The sequence below is a fragment of the Choloepus didactylus genome, chromosome 6 (assembly GCF_015220235.1).
Source record: "Choloepus didactylus isolate mChoDid1 chromosome 6, mChoDid1.pri, whole genome shotgun sequence".
In the NCBI taxonomy this organism is placed as follows: Eukaryota; Metazoa; Chordata; class Mammalia; order Pilosa; family Megalonychidae; genus Choloepus; species Choloepus didactylus.
In genome coordinates this window covers 53,443,229-53,456,087 of record NC_051312.1, presented here as the reverse complement: position 1 = coordinate 53,456,087, position 12,859 = coordinate 53,443,229, and the positions used below count along the sequence as shown (strand labels likewise).

Genomic DNA, 12,859 nt, shown 5'->3' with positions numbered 1-12,859 from the left:
ACTATGACACTTTTTCTGTTCCCAAGCACATGTGAGTGTTCATGCCCTCAGGTCATCATAGTTTTTATAGGTGTCTGTTGTATGACCCTCTCTGTATACTTCCAGCCATTAAACTCATTTGCTGACTCTTTTTACCCCACTTCCCACACTACCCAACAGAATGTACAGACACATCTACTCCTCTTTGTTTTCCCTTTATGGGAAAGCACCTGCAGAATTGAAATGAGAGTGTTATGTTCTCTCTCATACACACTGTCTCTCTTTCTCATCTTCTCTAATTCTATTGAAATTGAGAATTAAAATGATGAAATAGAATAAAACACTGTAAAAGAGGGGAAATAAACAAGACCCGATTCTTCCCCAAACCTCCCAAACCTGTCTGGACTATAACCCAGGATGCCCACTTTCAATGGTCAAAAAGTGAAAATCTTTACCAGGTGTTCCGGTTTGCTGATGCTGCCATTATAAAAAATGCCAGAAACAGATTGGCTTTCATAAAGGGGATTTATTTGGTTACAAAGTTATAGTCTGAAGGCCATGAAAATGTCCAAATGAAGGCATCAACACAAGTATACCTTCACCTCAGGAAGGCCAATGGCATCCAGAAAGCCTGTTAGCTGGGAAGGCACATGGTTGGCAACTGCTGATCCCAGGTTTTGTTTCCAGCTCCACTCTCAGCTCCTATGCATTCTTCAAAGTGTCTCTCCTGGCTGCAGCTGTGTCAGCTCCTTTATATGTCTCCAGTGATTTAATTAAGACCCACCCTGAATAGATAGGGAAACATCTCCATGGAAATTATCCAATCCAAGGTTTTGTCCACAGTTAATTGAGTCACATCTCCATGGAAACACTCAGTCAATAGGTTCCAACCTAATCAACACTAATACGTCTGCCCCCACAAGACTGCATTAAAAAACATGGCATTTTGGGGGACATAATATCCAAACCAGCACATTCCACACCCTGGACACCAAAATGACATGATCTTTCCATATACAAAATACTTTCATCCCATCACAATATCACAAAAACTTAAATCATTTCAGTAACTTTAGGAAAGTATAAGATCCCATCAAAATCAGTCACACGTGTGGTCTTGTCCTAAAGTAAAATTCCCCTCTGGCTGTGGACCTGTGAAACTTAGAACAAGTTATCTGCTGCCAATATACAAGGGAGGGACAGTATAGGGTAAACATTCCCATTGTCATAGGGAGAAACTGAAAGGAAAACAGGGTTAACAGCTCCAAAACAGTTCTAAAACCTGCAGGGCAAACTTCATTAGAATTCGAAGTCTGAGAGTCATTTATAGAACGTCGTTTTATACTTGGGGCTTGACAGAGCAGGAGTCTAACCCTTTCCAAAGGCTTACACAGCAGCTCTTTTCTCTCCAAATGCTGGGGTGAGTACTCCAACGTATCCACACACTGGGGAGACCACCTTCTTCTCAGCCCTACCTCCTCAAGCATCGGTATGCCACCCAGACTCTGCCTTTCTGGGGCAAAGGCTCTCCACTCTCCAAACAATGGGGTGGTGGCCAGGCTCTCCCCAAATCTGAGAAATGTGCTTTGCCTTCTCTGAGGCCTGGGGTGGCAACACTCTTCCTGAACATCCAGGCAAAAGGCCCGCGCTCTGCCTCCAGGGCAAACTCACCCTTTCCATTTGCCTGGGTTGCTCTGATCTTCTTGACTGAGATTTCTTGACTCCAGTCCTCAATTTCCATGATTCTGTCCTTGAAGATATTTTTCCTTCAATTTGTTCCTTCTCTGTACCCTCTAGCCCAGACCGGCAGGGGCTCTGCAAAAATCTTGTTGGCGTCACATGAAGCACACTGGAGTCAAAACTGTTAGACAACAGGAGTTTCCACAAATCCTTTCTAGATAAATACATCTCCAATCCTGGCTTGTACTGAAATGGTGGTCAGGTTCCATGTTTGGTTAAATCTTCACAAGCAGTGTTGCATCTGGGATCTCACTTTCTGGAAGCCTGGAATTTTCCAAAATTTCAGTTTCTGGTTTCTTCATACTCAAGAGTTCATGTCTTAGCTTATCTCTGTCTTGTCGCATTTTACTATAAGCTGCAAGGAGAAGCCAGGCTACATCCACCATATGTAGTCTGGAGATCTCCTCAGCTAATTATCCCAGCTCATTGCTTTCAAGTTCTTCCTTCCATCCAACACCAGGACACAATTTTGCTAAATTCTCTGCCACTTTAAAACAAGGATCACCTTTCTTCCAGTTGGCAATGATACAGTCATCACTTCTGTTTAAGGCCTCATCAGAAGTATCTTTAGAGTCCATATTTCCACAGTCTCTTCAAAGCAATTTTGGCCTTTTCTATCAGGTTCCTCACAATTCTTCCAGAATTTTCCCCTTATCCATTTAAAAAGCCTTTCCAACATGTTTGGTATTTGCAAACTCAGCAGCAGCCCATTTCTCTGGTACCAAAATCTGTTTCAGTTTGCTAATGCTGCCTTTATGCAAGATACCAGAAATGGATTGGCTTTTATAAAGGGGGAGGGGGGTTATCTGGTTACAAAGTTACAATCTGAAGGCCATGAAAATGTCCAAATGAAAGCATCAACACAAGTATACCTTCACAGAAGGAAGGCCAATGGCACCAGGTAAACAGCAAATTGCCCTGCAGGGTGGTCTGATGTTTCAGTTTCTCCAGCACAGGACATCCTAGGACCATATGTACAGACTTTTGTATAGTTTACTGAGAATGGGTCAAAAGTCTCCCTTCTGAGCAGTACTCCTTTCTGAGTGTACTGAATATTGGAATCCACAGGGTGCTTTCCCTTCTCTCCTGCCAGGATCATCCAGATTAGGCATGAGACCAGTACTGGCTGACTGTTGGCCAGACAAAATATGTGCTCAAGTAGACTATCTGACCGTCACTAAATCAGAGAATCCCTTACATTCTACAGCTTAGCTATCACAATAATGAATAAATATTTGGCTCCTGCTATGTACTTGGCTCTGTGCGAATCACAGGAAATAAAAAGGTAAATAAAATACAACCCTACCTTTATGAAACTCACAGTCCAGTGGCAGAGAAAGATGTGGCCAACAAATAATTCAGTAAAATTCGTATTATTAAACAAAGAAAAAGGTGCTTTTGAAACACTAACAACAAAAGCATACTGTTGAAACACTAAATAGGAAATAACCAACTTAACCTAGGAAAGTCAACAAATATTCATTGACCAACTCCTCTGAGCCAGGCACTGGACTAGGCCCTGGGAAGAGAAAGAAGTGAACACAGTTCCTATCTCCAAGTAGTTTAAGTCAAGGAAGACAGACAAACCTAGAGCAAATAAATATATAAATTAAAATACAACTGTAAATAGTAGAAAGTACCATGAAAGAAATGAAAAGGCAAGCATCAAAGGGAATGATAGGGAAAACTAATTAAAATCCAGGAATAAAGGAGGGGCTTTCAGAGGAAAATAGCATTGAAATTGAGGGATAAAAGATAAGTAGGCATTAGCCAGGAAAGAAGTTGGGAAAGAGAGCTCCAGGCAAACATAAAGACCTTTAAAGAATTTAAAAGGAAAAATTTAAAAGGAAGCTTGTATGACTTGAGCATAGTGACCAAAGCGGCCAGAAAATACAAGGCCTCCTTGACCAGCTGAGGAGATTGAATTTCAGTCTAAGTGCAGTGGGAAGCCAGCGAAGACTGTAAAATGAGGGATAAAATTCCTCCCAAATGATTCTGAGTTCTTACTATGTGGTTAACTGAACATGGTGCAGCACTGTACAGACGCACTGTTTGAATGTCTGGCTCAAGAGCCAACCTCTTCTTGGCACTCTCCTCTAAACCTCCTATCTCTGATTTTCAATGATTCTGCCTCCTCTTTGAGGATTTAACTGCCCCTCTGTCCCTTCCCACTTCCTCCCCCTCACATACATTATTCTTATACCTGTCCTCAACAGCCTCTTCAGCCAAGCTGATCTGTGGTTCTCTACCTCATACAATACTTCTTCCCCTCTAGTTTTCTGGAAACCCTGCCCAGTCCCTCAACCTCCCTCTTCCTTCAGACTCTCTTACTTGCACTTCTCTGACTCACCCTAGCTCCTTCTCCTCTATGATTTGGTGTGTACCATGCTCATGAATAAAATGAATAGAAAGGGTCATAGATTTATTGAATTTGGTAGTGACAATAAAGTAAATGCTTACAGTCTTGTTTGTTTGTTTGTTTGTTTGTTTGTTTTTTGCCTGTATTTTCCATCCTGGTTGAAAATATGAACTATGTACACTGTTCTAGAATATATTGCACATGTTACATAACTCATTTCCTGTCTGACAGTTGTAGAACATTTCTAACAGGTATTGTTCTCATTGGAAAGTGTGGCCAAGCCATCTATTGCTCTTCCACACCTGATTTTCCTCTCCTCTGGGCACATAAAAGGATTAGACTTCCCTTCCCCTGAGACAGGACCATGTCACTAGTTCTGGACAGTGGGCTGTATGAAAGTGACATGTCTCTTCTGAGCCAATGCATTTAACTGCAGCTTGGTACAGTCCTCCTCTCCCCTGCTGCATCAACCAAGGAGGTCTCATGTTGTAGATGGTTTACGATGGTTTTGCAGCAAGATAGAATCAGCCAGAGTCTCTGAGTTGCTGCACAGAGGAGAGTTACTGGGTTACCCATGGACTTGAATTCCGTGTTAGCATTTTTGTGATATTTGTTACCACAGCATAACATTCTTACTAATACAGAAAGATTCAGCAGAACTGATCAGTCTCTTCTCCCGCATTACACTAATTCCTTTGTAAGCATCCAACCAGATAGCAGCAAGCTCTTTGTAGGCTGGAACTTTTAATTGATCCTGGGACATCTGCTTTGTTTATCATTTGTTTGTGATTGTTCTTGGTGTTAGGGCCCACCCCCACCCCCGCCCCCAACCAATGCTCTTATAGCAAAAAATAATAATGACTTCACTGGTTAATGTGACAAATAAATAGCACAGACTAGATAATCAAAATTCATTTTACTCTCTCTCCCTTCCTTTCTTATTTCTGTGATACCTTCCTTCTTTCTCTATTTCTCTCTTTATTTTTCCTTCTCTTATCTATTCCTTTCTCTCTTCTTCCCTCCCTCTGCAAACAATGCAACTCATTGCCTATTAAAATAATCCCCAAGGTGTAAAATACTGTGTCCTCCTCTTCATCTTTCACACTCTTCTTCCTTTCTTCTCCCCTCCCACCCAGGATCCCTCCCTTTGCTCTTTTTTACTTTGACCAGGTCCAGAGATGCAGCCTAACAGATTGGGGGGAATGCTGGGAAGGAGGGCGTCCACTTCCCTGCTGTCTCTTTTGGGTTTCTAGGCTGCATAGTGGGACTCATCACCCCAACATTCTTGTATTTAATATATGCAAGCCCCTTTTCTATAAACATAATCAAAAGCAGTCAGAGGATCATAAGACCTTTCAATAAGGGGAACTCACAGAGCTTAAGGATCCTTTCAGGTCCTTGGGCTCATGGCACCAGCCTGGATTCCTGCTTCCCTCTCTGAAGTGGTTCTTGGACCAAAGGAACAAGATTTTGAGGTCCACTGAAAAAGATAAAGGATAAGCAAGTATTGGATAATATTGAAACCTGGTGAATATATACAAATCCTATTTTGAACCTGCCTCTGAAATTTTAACCCAGCCAACTTTGCTAGCGCTGTGTGGCAGGGATAGAACACATATAAGCAGCTGGGATTGGGCAGTGGTGCTCATCTACTTAATTGTATGACTCCAGCCACTGCTCCTGAGGTCCTTCTTTATTCTCAAATTTACCCAGTTCATATCCTACAGCAGATGTTACTTCTTGATTTTAATTTTCCAGATTCTGTCTGCCAAGCCTGTGTTCAGACATTTCCAAAGACTCCATTTACTCTAGCCAACTCTGAGAATCCCACCTTAGCTCTGCCCCTCACAAACAAGCCCAAGATGGACTTGGGCGGAAATGAAGAACATAGAAATAAATACCCTTTAAAAGTGAACAAAATGAAGTGATTAATACAAAGGCTGTGGTGGAGCCAGCTTGTACTGGCTCATGAGAGCCAAAAGTTTCAGGACTTTTGCAAGTCATTTATTAAACATAGCCACTATTTAAAATTAAATTATTTAAACTTATAGTTAAATACATTATACTAAAATAAAAGGAATATACATATATATACACACAAAACTCATAACTTCCTAATAATTTTATTACATTTTTCTATTTTCTATACTCTTGGGGTTATTGATGGCTAACATATCTGTGTTGATGGAAATGCTATTAATGGTGTGTTACGGGGCATGTATTTCCAGCTCCACAGTCAGTGACGTCACCATGGTGGGAGTATTTACATGATGGGAACCAGCACATGCCACAAATGAGGGATTATCCCCCCATACTGCCAGTTACTAAGCATTTACCAGTATACTTCTGCGAAACAGTGCTAGTGTCTTTCAAAAGTGGTGAGTAAAGAGAAAGGCAGAGGTTCCATGAAATATTTTTAGTTGCTTCTCCAGAATCTATGCTTGTAGTATCTGCTTCCTAACTAAGTTCCTAAATTTCCTAACTGCATGGAGCCTTGTGTCCAGCTGTAGAGATGGGCCCTTATTGTCAAAAGCCAAGTGGCTTTTCCCAACCCTCTGACTACAGTGTCTTATTCTGGGGTGGATACAGATCCACATCAGGCCAATCATGGCCTCTGAGACTGATTTGAGGCACCTGCGTTTGAGCTAACAGGAAATCCAATCTCTCCTTCCTGCTAGATGTGAACAAGGAAGCCTATAGTCTTGAAGACACTGGTAGCCATGTTGGAACTGCAAATAGAGGAGACTGCCCAAGAATGGAAATAATCTGAGGACGTGGAACCAAGAAACGGTAAGAGAAAAACTGGGTTCTGGTCCAGACCTATGCTGAATATAGAACAACTAGTCTGCCTTAAATCAGATTGAATTTGACTTTCTGTTACTTGCACTAAAATGATTCATTTTTAGTATATGATATGGGGTTTAAATCTTTATATCAGTTCATTGCAGGAAGAAAGTAAATGCTTTCAGCCTATCTTATTATGGCTCCGTATGTGTTTTATGTCTGACTCTCCAACCAGATAGCAGCAAGCTCTTTGTAGGCTGGAACTTTTAATTGATCATCTTTAAAGCATTTCTAGCTCACTTCACAGTGCCCTGTACATAGTAGGGGGTGAGTAGTAGGTGCTTAAAATAGGTTTGCTTAATTGATTGGTTAGTGAGGCAGGGAGGGATTATGAAAGAAGTGGAGTGAAGAGTGAATCAGAGTAAATTCCTCATCTCTTCTTTGGCCAGGAGGCCAATTTCAATCTATTTGCTGTCTTTCGTGAATGTCCCAAGGAAAAACAAATGAAGCAATGTGGCTCTTGAAAGGTCCAGTTCATCAACTGGAGGAGGTTGTAATTTTCTGCTGTGGTAGAGTGAAAATAAGCCTTAGTCTTCTAATTGGCATACACACTAAGGAAACTCCCTTGGTCTGCGTTTTCATGATGCCAAGCATCTGGATAAGAACTAAAAGATAGAGTAAACATGCCTCAAAACACTCTATGCATGTGACACCACATCAACAAACTATCCAGTTACGTAACCAGACTTTTCATTATCTATCCAGGACCTGGATTGCTTATGTCACTGAAGGTGATGACAAGTGTGAGGATGTTCCAAAACTCTGTGGCACTGTAGCTCTGAAGGATATCAGTTCCTTATGACTTGGGGAAGGAGTAGACATGGGAGACTGGCAAATCAATATGAGTGTTTGGTTAATTTTCAAGGCAGAAAGAGAAAACAAACTTGCAAATAGGATTTCTCCCTTCTTCTGCTTTCCCCTCCCCTTCCTGTTTTCTTTTCTCTACAACCCTATTACTGAGCAACATTTAATGTATCTTATTTATTTATATTAATTAATTCATTTTCCATTTCCTAGAATGTAAGCTCCAGGAGGTCAAGGATTTGTCTTTAATTTTGGTCACTGTTCTATTCCCAGTAACCTAAAACAGACCTGGGTGCATTGTAAATGCTCAACAAAATTTGTTAAGCAAATGCGATAGTCTGTGGGATGACTACTTGCCAATCCATAAAATGGTCTGGAGGGGAAAAAATAAGCTTTTTTAATTTTAAATTAAATTAAAAGGCCCTGTGACTTAATCTAATTGTGTGACTATAAGCAACTTACTTAATGTTCTGCTCCTTGGCTTTCTCCGCCTGCAAAAGCCTTCCAAAGCTTTTAAGAATCAAAAACAGGCAATAACTATAAGGGCATTAGGTTAAAGATGGAATGCAGGAGTTTAGCATGGGCAGTTTTATATAAAATTAAAATTGTCTCAGTTTTCCCTTTCCTTATTAAGTTGGCAAAATTCCATTTTTCAGCTTGTGTTCTTATGCATACTAGCAACCATGAATGAATCAGTTGTCTACATTCCTATTGCTTCCAAAATACTGCTTTTATAAACTTTAATTAACCAAGCATTCTCAAACAGAACTGGCATTTTGTACACTTCAAATGTGCCTTCAAAGTCACAAACTTTTTAAAGATAAAAATAGGCTTCCTCAACAAGTCCAGCCAAACTGATGTTCATTTTAAAATGGGAAATGGAATTTCTGCAAGGTAATCAGCAATCTTTCCCTGTCCCCCAATATGTTAGAAGCAAAGCAGTCTTTATGTGGAAATTCTGTTTATGCTCTTCCCATGTTCCTTTCAAACTAACTCCATTTTGTAGGGTCTTCCTTTCCCATTTTTTAGAAAAGAGACCCTGTACCTTTAATAACAGAGACCTGGTGAGCGGTTTCTTTCCAAACTTGTTCCCTGGCTTTCAAGTGACGAAACCAGCTGTAATTTGAGAGCAGAGGGATCCTCAGGATATCATTAGCCAAAGCCAAAGTACCGCATTCTCAGTCCTGGAATTGAAATAGTATCTAGAGCCTTTCTCTCCAGCTACAGGCTCCATCTCCCAGGAGCAAGGGGGAGATCGGCGAGTGGGTCCACGCAGACAGCGTCCCTCCAGAGCCCTGGAGAAGGGGAACCCTGCTCTCCACAGGGAAACTGCTCAGGGACGAGCCGGCAGAGCTCCAGCCGCAGAGCTCAAAGCGAGGGTGTATCCCGCGCTGCTGGAGCCCGGCTACCCAGGCGCTGGTGCGCCCAGCCACATGAAGCCTGCTGGGGCGAGGCGGCCAGGGTGCAGCGAGCCCGCAGGCGCAGCGGCGGACGCCGTCTCGGGGAGGCACTGACTCCCAAGGGGACCCTCTTCCTTGCGCCTGGGCCAAACTTTTTCTCCTGGGGTCATCCTGAATAACCAGGATGGTGTTCCTCAAGTTCCTCTGGATGGGTTTCTTCTGCCACCTGTGTCAGGGCTACTTCGAGGGCCCCCTCTACCCGGAGATGTCCAATGGGACTCTGCACCACTACTTCGTGCCCGATGGGGACTATGAGGAGAACGATGACCCTGAGAAGTGCCAACTGCTCTTCAGGGTGAGTGACCACCGGCGCTGCTCCCAGGGGGAGGGGAGCCAGGCCAGCACCGTGCTGAGCCTCACCCTGCGGGAGGAGTTCACAGTGCTAGGCCGCCAGGTGGAGGACGCTGGGCGAGTCCTGGAAGGCATCAGTAAGAGCATCACCTACGACCTGGACGGGGAAGAGAGCTATGGCAAGTACTTGCGGCGGGAGTCCCACCAGATCGGGGATGCTTACTCCAACTCCGACAAGTCCCTCACGGAGCTGGAAAGCAAGTTCAAGCAGGGCCAGGAACAGGATAGCCGGCAGGACGGCAGGCTCAATGAAGACTTCCAGGGGTTGCTGTTCCACACCAAGTCCCTGCTGCAAGAAACGCTGGACATCTCTGTGGGGCTCAGGGACAAATATGAACTGCTGGCCCTCACCATCAGGAGCCACGGGACCCGGCTAGGTCGGCTGAAAAACGATTATCTCAAAGTGTAGGTGGAAGGGCAGCTGCCAGGGAGAGGAAATCAAACCAGCCCTGTTGTGGAGAGTGGCTGTGGAAGAGGGACATAACGTTTTCTTTACACTTAGTATTTTCTACAGTCCAGATTTGCACTTTGAGAGTGAATCTGAGGTCATCTTTAAAAAAAAAAAAAAAAAGAAAAAATGACAGTTGAGTGGTGGGGTTTTTGTTTTTGTTTCTGTACATTATTTATGTGATTGCAATTGATTTAACACCTGAAAAAAAAAAATGTAAAGCAATGCCTCCTGCCTTTCAAAGAGGGCTGTATAACTCTGCAGGGGCACCTGTTTCAGTCACATCTAAAAGGACACCATGTACATGTATGAATTAATTAAACTCCCCATCCCCATCCTGGAGATTATGTGGAAAGTGCCTCCAGCCTTCTCTCTTGATGAGCAACGGAAGCTGTCAAAGCTGCCCCTGTTTTTTCAAATAAGGTCCAAGGTGCTGCTCTGCATGCCTGCCAATGATGAAATTACTTGTTTCTTCTTCTCCTTTTCTCTCTTATTTATTAATCGTGGTCTCTAAGTTGTATTTTTGTAAGAGTACTGGCCAGAAACTGTATGCAAATCATCCTTTGCGAGGAGATCTCTGCGGTACCTCTGTGCATGTGTATAAATTAATGCAGGCATATTTAAGAAGTCTAAGCTCTGCAGTAGTTAAACACTCTCCTGTTAATATGCTGATTTGCCGTGGGGCGTTTCTGTGCTTATCTTTCATTGTATGTCTGTGCTTTGTCACCAGTGCCACAGTCAATTACAAAGAAGTAGATAGACTGTTTGAACACATTCCCAAATGCCTGTGATTTAGGTTACCAATGTATTCTTTCTCTTTTGGGGGTTATGCTTCTGTTTGCTTACTGGAAACTTGTACTGCAGATAGGTGGAATTCTGAGACCCTAATAACTCCTTAGTTAAGTTTTATTATTCAGCTAATAAATATGTTCTTATATAATACTGGGTTATTTTCTAACTTGAATCTGTAACTTTCACATTTCAAAGGGGGTAGAGTGCTGGAGGAAAGAGAATGGGATTTAAGCCAGTTTACCTAGAGTATATATGATAAGAAGGCAGAGGAAGGGATAGCTGTTTTTGGCAATCCTCTCTTCCATGACCATACTTACCCTCTTCAAACAATAACAACAACAACAAAATCTAGCCTGTGCCAGAGTTTTGAATTCAATCTCTGCTGGTCTGCTTAAAACTAAAATTTTCTTCAATTTTCCCAATAGAATTAATTGGAAAACTTTGTGACGAGGTTTATGTCTTAAATGCTCTCATTATGCAAAGGGAGGGCTCCATTTCTAAGTTACGAGAACTAAATGAGGTTGATTAATTTTGAAATCAGGTCTGTGTTACTTAACTAATAGTTTAAAAAGGTATTATAATGCACTTTATTCCATGCCTTTCCCTGGGCCAATCCTCACCTTTACCTTAAGTATGCTTTCCCTTCACACACACACACACACATATGCACACTCGGGAAATTAAATGTTCGTACTGTGCTGTTCAATTGTGAACTGTTTTTTCTCTCCTGTGAACAATTAAACCAGTTTTCCATCCCTATAAAGTATCCAATATCCTCCTATTACAGTTGGGGAAACCAAGGTCTAGAAAGAATAAATGACTTAGCCACAGTTGGTTGTTGCAGCTCCAGGTCCTTTAGATTTAAGTATAGAACTTTCCTGTGATACTCTGTTCTAAGGATGCTGAGAGATGAGAGAGAGTGGCCTGAGGTCTGAACTTTGCATTACTATCTCACTGCTTAAAATTTAAAAAGTAATGTATGGAATAATACTTAAAATAATCCTTTATAATTTCTTTTCATAATGTAGGCCCATGCTTTTGGCTGCCTCTAGAGTCATGTCTGGGAAGAAGGAAAACAGTCATTTAAGAAAAGAGATTCCTTCGCTATTCCATGAAAATTTAAGACAAAAAGAGCAGCAGAGGCAAAGGAGATGATATTTGGCACTTACATGTTTGTAGCTTGAAATCACAATCCTTCATATGTCAAAAATTTCAGATCACTCACTTAATAGTAGACATATCAAATGTCACTTACTCGGTTTCTCCAGTTGTAACAGGAGAATATTGGGCACAAAATAAGGATGGAAAACTGATTTCATTGTGCATGCTAATTTCAATCTACTAGTAGTGGTCGCATACAGTACTATGTTAAGAAAGATTTAAAAGACACAGAAGTAAAAAGTGCAGTCACCAATTAGAGATGTCTTTCGTGGGTGCGGGAAGAGGAGTGGTAACACATCTGCTACAAATTTGAAAACCCTGAAATAGATTATATATAAGGTTCTTTCCAGTGTTAACATTCTATGATTCCTACAAAACCAGAACGAAATTATCTGGCATTGAATCACCCCATTCAAGTTAGATGTACAGCCAGTAATCCCACAGAGTCTTATGTAAATGGCCCCAGAGGGCAAATGAGAGTTTCCACTTGGGGGAGGGAGGAGTCCTGGACTCCCAGCCCAGAGGCGAGCATCAAAGGGCTCTTCCAAACTCTTTCATGGTGAGGAGCCAGCCCCACTCAGGTCTTTCCTTTCCACTCCTTGTTACTCTCATTAGGACTTCTACTGACATGGTGACAAATTCTCTTTTAAAATGGTGGTGCTTTGTTTCTTAGACCATGAAACATTTTGAGAATCTGAAGAAATCTGCATATGCTCTTCCCTGAAAAATCTACTTACAAATGCATCCATAGAATTTAGTATATTAGTTATTTTCAATAAATATTTGTTAGTCACATAATATATGCCAGGCAGTGGGCTAAGTTGAGGGTAAATCCAGGAGGTTCACAAAGTATTGGAACTTCACCTATGGATCAAAGATTACAAAAAGCCATTTGGAGTCTTATTTAGAGCATGAGGCATG

The 12,859-nt window shown here is 41.9% G+C and overlaps 1 protein-coding gene across 1 annotated transcript; it reads left to right on the top strand.

The window, feature by feature from the left end:
* Positions 1 to 8,887: 8,887 nt before the first annotated feature.
* On the top strand, positions 8,888 to 10,927 carry FIBIN (fin bud initiation factor homolog). The gene has a single exon (XM_037839093.1). It carries the CDS (start codon positions 9,311 to 9,313, stop codon positions 9,944 to 9,946), a length of 636 nt encoding a protein of 211 aa, XP_037695021.1. The 5' UTR covers positions 8,888 to 9,310; the 3' UTR covers positions 9,947 to 10,927.
* Positions 10,928 to 12,859: the final 1,932 nt, after the last annotated feature.